At 43.7% G+C, this 9537-nt stretch overlaps 1 protein-coding gene across 1 annotated transcript; it reads left to right on the forward strand.

Moving 5' to 3' along the window:
• On the forward strand, window positions 1-5837 carry LOC124653157 (cation/calcium exchanger 5-like). Its single transcript, XM_047192222.1, has 2 exons — window positions 1-696; window positions 4982-5837. Exons 1-2 carry the CDS (start codon window positions 1-3, stop codon window positions 5744-5746), a joined length of 1461 nt encoding a protein of 486 aa, XP_047048178.1. The 3' UTR covers window positions 5747-5837.
• The last annotated feature ends 3700 nt before the right edge of the window (window positions 5838-9537 follow it).

A 9537-nucleotide genomic window follows, 5' to 3' on the forward strand; every position in this document is an offset into this window, starting at 1 on the left:
ATGGCCGCCCTCCCGAGCACCGCCGCCTGCGCCTCCGCCCGCGCCGGCCCGGCCGCGGGGATCCTCGACTACGCCGCCATCCACGCCTGCCTGCTCCGCGGGGACCGCCGCCTCTCCCTCCCCATCCTCACCCTCCTCCTCCTCGCCCACTTCCGCTTCCTCGCCGCCGCCGCGGGCGCGCACTTCTCCCCGGCCGTCTCGCGCCTCGCGTCCCGCCTCCGCCTCTCGCCCTCCATGGCCGCCGTCACGCTCCTCGCGCTCGGCAACGGCGCCCCGGACGCCTTCGCCTCGGCCGCCGCGCTCCGCGGCGCGGGCGGGCTCCCGCGTGCGGGCCTCGCCGCCATCCTCTCCGCGGGCGCCTTCGTGTCCGCGTTCGTCGTCGGCGCCGTCGCCCTCATCGCGGCCCCCTTCGCCGTCCCGCCGGCCTCCTTCGCGCGCGACGTCTTCTTCTACCTCGTCGCCGCCTCCGCGCTCTTCTGCGTCTACCTCAGCGCCGAGATTTTCCTCTGGCAGGCCGTGGGGCTCGTCCTCTTCTACGTCTTCTTCGTCGGGCTCGTCTTCTACATGGACTTGGGCGCCGCGGGGAAGCTCGTCAGCTCCGCCGAGCTCGAGATGGGCCGCGCCGCCATGGATTTGCCTGTCTCCGTGGAGCATGGGAAGCAACGCGCTGCCACTATTTGGACGGTGCTAACCAAGGTGCTTTCACCAAACTATGCTCACTTTATTATTCTTCTTTTTTTTTGGTCTTCGAGTATGTCCTCAAATCTGTGTTGACTGGGACAGCATTGCAGCAATTCTAGGTCATTTGTCTCTTTAGTTGCAACTCTCGTCAGTGGGTTGACTTTATCCTTGTCATGGATTACCTAGAGACCTGAATCAAACTCTCGTCAGTATGTTTGCTCTGACTTTTAGACCTGAATCAAATGCGAGAAACAAAGTATGAAATGCTTGGGACAAATTTGAGTGCTATGCCTTGTACTTTTGCAGAATAATACTAATCGTTAGTTCTCAGAAGACTGAATATTAGGTACCCAGAAAGGCATTTAATCTGCTAACTGGCCAGAAAAGGTATTTTATATATGTAGACTGTTGCTTTTCTATTTTAATTTTTGAAATATATTTGGACAGCAAGTCAATTGCATGTAGTCCCTTACATTAGAGGTTGCTGTGTGACGATTATTTGCTGTGTGACGATTATCTTCAGATACTCACTTTCTTCAATCCTCCTGTCTTGAAATATGTGTTGACTGGGACAGCATTGCAGCAATTCTAGGCCATTTGTCTCTTGGTTGTAGTGTCTTCAAAACTAGAAAATGCTCATTTGAACTAGTTAAGTTGTTTGTTTATTTGCAACTCTCGTCAGTGGGTTGACAGTTGTCCTTTTCATGGATTACCTAGACACCTGAATCAAACTCTCGTCAGTATGTTTGTTCTGAACTTAGAGACCTGAATCAAACGCGAGAAACAAAGTATGAAATGCTTAGGACAAATTTGAGTGCTATGCCTTGTACTTTTGCAGAATAATACTAATCGTTAGTTCTCAGAAGACTGAATAGTAGGTACTCAGAAAGGCATTTAATCTGCTAACTTGCCAGAAAAGGTATTTTATATATGTAGAATGTTGCTTTTCTATTTTAATTTTTGAAATATATTTGGACAGCAAGTCAATCGCATGTAGTCCCTTACATTAGAGGTTGCTGTGTGACGATTATTTCCTGTGTGACGATTATCTTCAGATACTCACTTTCTTCAATCCTCCTGTCTTGATATCTGTGTTGACTGGGACAGCATTGCAGCAATTCTAGGCCATTTGTCTCTTGGTTGTAGTGTCTCCAAAACTAGAAAATGCTCATTTGAACTAGTTAAGTTGTTTGTTTATTTGCAACTCTCGTCAGTGGGTTCACAGTTGTCCTTTTCATGGATTACCTAGACACCTGAATCAAACTCTCGTCAGTATGTTTGCTCTGAACTTAGAGACCTGAATCAAACGAGAGAAACAAAGTATGAAATGCTTAGGATAAATTTGAGTGCTATGCCCTGTACTTTTGCAGAATAATACTAATCGTTAGTTCTCAGAAGACTGAATAGTAGGTACTCAGAAAGGCATTTAATCTGCTAACTTTTGCATTCTATTTTATATGTGGACAGCAAGTCAAGCGCATGTACTACCTTACATTAGACTATTAGAGGTTCCTGAGCTACGATGATCATCAGATACTCACCTTCTTCAATCTTCCCTTAGGTGCTTAGTGATTTGATAATAACGTCAAAATATTGGGTACATAAACAACATACCTGTAATACTGTACGAATCCAAGCACCTTAACTTTACCAATATTGGCTACAGCTACAATTGACGAAATATCCAAGCAACCCCTCCAGGTTGTCTGATTGTTTCTAATTCATAATTACAATTGTAACTATGCCAATTCAAACTACTGCATAGGGCCATACCTATGTTCAACAATGACATAATTGCAATAATAACACACTGTACAGAATATTTCTCCATTTTGATGTTCTAAAACCATGACTAGTGAGGGTGTAGACATTCTGCAAAGTCATTCTGTCGTTGATATCACTGTCATGGGAGACAGTAAATGTTTTTCTAAGTACCTACCTCTGTTAAGTTAGTGGGTTGACTTTATCCTTTTGATGGGTTACCTTAAACGTTTGCTGTGAACTTAAGAGACCTGATCAAACGCGAGAAACAAGGTATGAAATGCTTAGGACAAATTTTAGTGTTTTGTCTAGTACTTTCTCAGAGTATCAAATTGTCAGCTCTTAGAAGAATGTATATTACTAGTTTACTACCCCCGTTCTGAAATATAAGAAGTTTTGGCAGGCTAACATAGGTAGGTACTTAGAAAGGCATTTATTCTGCTAACTGTCCAGAAAAGGTATTTTGTATTTTAGGATGTTGCATTCTATTTTAACTTTTGAAATACATATGGACAGCAAGTCAAGCGTATGTAGTCCTTACATCAGACATTGCTGAGTGACGGTGATCATCATATACTCACTTTCTTCAATCCTCCCTTAGGTGTTTAGTAATTTGGTAGTAAGGTCAAAACATTGTGTTCATACATAAAGAACATACTTGCAGAACAGTATGAATCCAAGCACCTAACTTTTCCCAATTTGGCTGCAGCTACAATTGACAAAATATGTAATCAACCCCTCTAGACTGTTAAGATTTTTTCTAATTCATAGTTATAGTTGTGATGAGTAAATTAACAATTTTGTGCCAATTGCTGCATGGATATATTAGGTGTTCGGTTTGGTATTTGTTTAGAATAAGTTGGCAGTGTCTCAACATCTTTATTGATTAGATGGAACAATCAGAAACAAAGGGAAACATTACTATTCCTCTGGCAATAGAAGATGTTTTGGCAAGCTATATTGTGGGACGGAGGGAGTAGAAGTTAGAGCATACCATTTTAGGTGAATTACATTAATCCTCCTTTCTTCACTGCAGTGATCCGATTTTTTTTCTTCCATCAAACTGCCGGGGATTTTCTAGCCATGGATACGATCTTAGTCTAGAACTTGAGCAAAGACTCTTACTTACCAAACAGTTTGCTAGTTAACACAGCTTTAGCAATGCAGATTATCCTTGCTTAACTGGGCAACGGCTCTGGCTCCGTACAGTATGAACTAATTGGATGGTGTAGATAGACCATAATGATCAATAATATTTATTGAGAGGATTAGATGGTTCAGTTGATTTCTCGAAACTAGATGGTGGCATAAACATCACAACGTAGAAGATGAATCTCGACGGAAAACCCCAAGATAAGTAGCAACTACTGTGGTCTGCTACTACACAAAACTGATTCCGTTGTGCTTGGTCAGCCAGTGAATTTGAGTTAGAACACCATATAACTGAACGAGGGAAAACCTAGTACCATCTGAGAATGGTTTGACTTAGCACTATTAAAGCCGTCTCATACAGGCATTGCCCACCTTACAATAATTTAGAACAGGCGGATGATGCCAATTTTTTTCCATGAACTAATGGCTAAAGACTGCATCTGTTGCAGCTTTTTACAATCCAACTGTTAATGCATACTAGTGTTGTGTACTGTGAGTTTTGGTACACAATCACTACTTCAAGATTCATTGTTGCTCCCATTTCTTCATCTTAACATTCCACGTCATGCGCAACATTCACACATTATGTTTGACATCTCATTTCATAACCTTGCACAGTTCCATTATCTTGACCACTACTATAGTTAACAATTCTGGAAATTCCTTCCATTTGAACTATTTCAATTCAAACTACTGCAAAGTGCAATTGATATGTTCGACGATGACATAAATGCAATAATAATCCTGTGTACAGATTATTTCTCTAGTGACACTAGTGACACCGTTGTTGCTACCATTGCACAGTTCCATTATTTTTTTAAACCATGACTAGTGACTAGTGACACTGTTGTTGCTATCATTGCCATGTCTACCACAAGGTTCTTAAATTTTGCTGTGTCATGTGAGACAGTAGATATGTTACAATTTTTGGTATAGGTTCTGTGAATCGTAAAATTATAGCACATTGAAGATATTCGCTGTACACAATTTTGTATCACCGGTTCTAAATGAGACAAGTCCATTAACTGAGCTAAGTCATGCCTTGTATCAATCCACGATAAGTGTAATTAATTATGAAATCTATGGCAATTGGTTCCCATTGTAAAACAATGCTTAAGTTGGTCACCGTCAGGCATCAGCTATGTCGTTTTTTTAAAGAATGCATTTGTTTATGTATCTAAGATATTTTATCATTTGATCAGCAATAGACCTTATTCGTCAATCAGATTTTATGATTGTACAATTTTATATTGTAAGGAGTCCATGTCTTCTTGTTGCAACTTTGAAGTACTCATTGCAACCGCACTCAGTTCCTCGATTACTAAAAGAAACTTTAATCCTCCTAACATTTATCTTCATGGTACTGATGGTTATCAACCTCTGGCAGGTAACAAGGGTTTGGGATTGGCCTGTGACATTTCTTCTGAAGCTCACGATACCATCAACACTTCCTTCTGAGTGGAACAGATTTTATGTCTGTGCAAACATCTGTTTGTGTCCTCTCATACTGTTATATTCCTTTAGTTCATTCATTCCATTGGATAGCCGAATAGTGTTTCTTTTCCCTCAAATCCGCTTTCCCCTCTGGTCTGTTGTGCTTCTGGTTAGCTTTTGTTTGGCTCTATCCCACTTCCGTTTTGAGAAAGAAACACCAGAAAGAGAAAACATTGCGAGTACCCTCATATCGTTTGTAATGAGTGTCTTCTGGATCTCAACCATGGCTGGAGAGCTCCTGAACTGCCTGGCAGCAATTGGAGTCATTATGGATCTCCCTCCGGCTATTCTTGGCATGACAGTTTTGGCATGGGGCAATTCTATCGGTGATCTTGTTGCTGACGTGGCATTGGCCAAGAATGGCCAACCTACGATCGCCATCGCTGGCTGCTTTGCTGGCCCAATGTTCAACATGCTTGTTGGATTAGGAACGGCCCTAGTGATGCAAACAGCAAGAGTGTATCCAAAAGCCTTTGTACTTGAATTCCATGTTGGAATTGTTGTTGCATTTGTATTTCTTCTTCTGAGCTTGATGGGAACCCTTTTTGTGGTCACCTGGGCCAGATTTAGGGTACCAAGATTCTGGGGCTACTGCCTTATGGGGCTGTATGTATTGTTTACCATAGTGAGTATCGCCATTGCGAGCTCCTCTGGATGATAATCTTCTATATAAATAGCAGCTCATAGGTTGTGTATACTGTAATTGTTTTACAGTTCTGGTTGGTACAAAGCAAGGGTACCATTTGAAATGACAAGGCCCATGTTGACATGTTAACCTGTCATGATATATGTGATTGAAATCTGTTCAACAAGGGCTAGGCCATGTAATATTGACACATTGTCTAAAAAAAAATGTAATATTGACACAAATATTGGCAGCTGAAGCATGAAACTTTTGAGTTCTTCGTTACCTACATGAATGTCACATGGTTGAGATCTGGGGCTATTTCACATGACTATACAATTTTGTTGTGATTTATGTCATGTGATAGGTATTGAAAGCCCTCGTTCCATATAATCTGGATTGTGACATCAAACTATCTACTCCAGTTGGCTGAATTGTCATGACAAGGCAACATAAGACACTTCTGAGTTTTCTTCATACAGAGAGTCCAAGACTCGGATGAAACAGTTTCAACACATCCTGTTTCTTTTATGAAATCATGAAATCATTGGAACCTTCCACGCTTCACTGTTGACCTCGATCGATCCTGAATGGCACCACATCACTAGTCCTTGTCTCAAACGTGTGGGCTTGCAGCAATTGGAGTGGCAACACCACAACACACACAGGCCTCTCGGACCCCTAGGCCGCTCACTCCAACTACCTAAAGCCTACTCTCCCTCCGGCCTCCCACTCCCTCCAAGCTGTTTTTTCTCTACTACTCGTTCTAGTAGGACCAATAACCAATTGCCATTGCATGATTGCATCAAAGCAAAAAAACAAATCCGAGAATTGCAGAAGAGTTTAGGTGAAGTATGTCTGTGTTCTTCATTTTTCATGAACAAACTAAACTTTTAGGTGAGCTGGTTGTTGCATGGGGACATGGTGTCAGCAACGAGTTACCGAGTTCAGGCCAAAGCTGCTCGGAATGAGAACCGACTGGTGCAAGCAGGCTCCAGTTTAATACAAGGAATGGGCATAAAAGTACTACAGCAAATCCTCTGTCCGACAATTTCGAAGAGAGCTTGGGCTCGCCTGGTCTGTTTAGTAACCATCAACGCTACCTAGGAAGAATCAGCATAGACTACCGTCTACATGTGGAGTGTTGTCTAGTTTAGGAGCCTTGGATGGAAACTATGGGCACCAATGATACCATTCATGCATATAAGTCCTACCAAGACGCTTACAGGAAATACTTAGTCTAATTAGTACAAAATCAAGACATCACATTCATAGGCTTAATTCGCTACAACTTGCATTTTCTTATGCACAGAAATGATGCAAACCATTGGTCAGGTGTGAGCTGGCGCTAACAGCGACAAGGTTCTTTGTTTGCTCTCCTCCTGTAATACCTTGTGTAATTGTGTTTCCTTTGGCCCCTACAATCGCCTTCAGGTTAGAGCTGATTGCAGCACACAGTTAATAGAGTAATAACTTTAGTTACGCATCTTGTCAACTTGCTGATGCAATTGTGCGCATGTCCTTTTTATGAGACAAACAGATAAACTCAGGGGGAAGATTCAGTGCTGGTCATCATCATGGGAAAGAGGGCTAAACACTTCAGCTAAAACTACTTTGTGGTTTTGCTCTTCTCCACTGCACTATCGTAGACACCAATTATTCATGGACAAGGGAACTTAGATTTCAGAAGAAAAAATTAGCTTGTGTAAAAATTTCGTCGAAATTTGGATGATACCATTTCCATATGACTAATAGATGATTATGTTTACCTCATTACTCTCTAGTGTTGATGAAACAAAGGGGCTGTGACAGCATTGGAGATGCAAAGTCCAACCTAATCATTTTTTTAGAGCATCTCTAGCAGATCCCGCAAACCGCAAACCGCATACGCGCGTATGCAGGCCGCGAAAAACGCGATATGCAGGCCGAAATTTGCTCCGGCCGAGCAGATCCCGCATGCGCAAACCGCATAACAGCATATTCGGGAATATGCTGTTATGCGGTTTCTTATGCGGGATCTGCTCGGCCAGAGCACGCACGAAACCTGTATACTAGACTGCAAAACAGGGTTTTTGCACATTTCAACATTTCTATTCAACCTAGTTTATTTCTAATGCATAATATAACAGAATAAAACATAATAATTCATAGTTCAGCACACAATACAACAATAATCCATATTACAACAAGAGTTCAAATCCACATAATTAAACAAATTATTACAAATACAAATGAATGTTTGAATCATACATCAAATAAATGTGAAAAATGTTCATCAATGGCCACCATGCCTCATCCAATGATGCTGAATCAGATCTTCCTGGAGTTGCTTGTGAGATCCCGCATTCTCAATGTTGCGGTATGTCTCAAGAAATGCTTCAATTTGATCCGGATTTCGGGCTGGCTTCACCCTAGTGCCGACATTGTCAAAGAAGAACTCCAAGTTCAAATCCCTCTCATCTTCGATAATCATGTTGTGAAGAATTACACAAGTTGTCGGTACCTCGGCGAAGTAATCGCGCATCAACAGGTCGTTGCCGAGCTTGCGGTTGCGTGGAATGCAAAGGCGGCCGACCTTCGAGCCGCCCCGCACCTTCTTCTGCCTGTCCGCGAGCTCCTTCGCGGCGACAAGCACCACTTGTGTCCTCCATGTCGTCGTCGAGCAGCTCGTCCATGTCGGAGTCGGAGGAGTCCGATGAATCCTCCATTAAAAACAGCGCCGCGGGGCTCAACGGCATCTACAAAGGAGCCGCGAGTGAGGTGGGCGAAGGCCGGCGAGAAATGGCGAAGAACAAGCCGAAGAACAAGCATACCTTGCGACGGCGGCGGCGCTCGAATCGCGGGCGGCGGCGCTCGAATCTCGGGCGGCGGCGCTCGGATCGCGGGCGGGATTCGCTCGATTGGGTCGCCGACGGCCACCCGCGAGCGGCGATTCGGTGCGGCGAGCCGGCGAGGCGCTCCTACGCGGGGGGCGAGGTCGGACGTGCCCGAGATCTGCGGCGGCGCGCGGCGGCGGCGCTGCTCGCGGAAGGGGCGGCCGAAAGTTCCTTCGCGCGAGTTTTTCCCTTCGCACCGACGCCTCGCACGCGATGCGGACCGGCCTGCATAGGGCACCAAAAACTGCTTTTGTGCGGTTTTGGGCGACGCGGATGGCGGCCCCTGCATCGAAATTTGCGGTTTTGGCGGCTATGCGGGATCTACCCTGGTCCATTTTTTGGCCAAAAACCGCATAGAGGCGATGCAGGGCGCGTTTGCGGGATCTGCTAGAGATGCTCTTACTCAGCAGCCGTCTCTAACTGAAAAGGACACCAGAGCATTATGATGATCTTTCTTGGGGAGAAGATAGAATAGTTTAATCAATAACAGAGTTTATACGATCGTCCATACAAAGAGCAATAATGAAATTTGGCAATTGCATCTGCCAATAGACACATTCCCTCCCCAAATATTCTAGCAGATTGGGTTGGACGAGCAACTCTGTTATTCTCTCTCTTGACCTTCTGAACCCCATCTAAGGCATAGTTTAAAAAACGGATCGGTTCAGTGGTTCGACCGGAAAAACCCTGAACCAGCAGTCTCACCGTTTTTTTAAGAGGCAACGGTCCAAACTATAATAAACCGGGGAAAAAGATACCGTAAGAGGAATCAAACTCGCAACCTTCAGATAGGAAGAAATAGCACCACATAATACCTACTACCACTTGGACTCACCATGTTTTGTGATTATGTATTGAAATATACTATGTATATATTATGTTCATTTTGTTCCAAAATTTCCTTACGCCTCACCGGTTCACTTACAGGTTCGGTTTTAAAAATTATGA

This window comes from Lolium rigidum, chromosome 5 (assembly GCF_022539505.1).
Source record: "Lolium rigidum isolate FL_2022 chromosome 5, APGP_CSIRO_Lrig_0.1, whole genome shotgun sequence".
NCBI classification, from domain to species: domain Eukaryota; kingdom Viridiplantae; phylum Streptophyta; class Magnoliopsida; order Poales; family Poaceae; genus Lolium; species Lolium rigidum.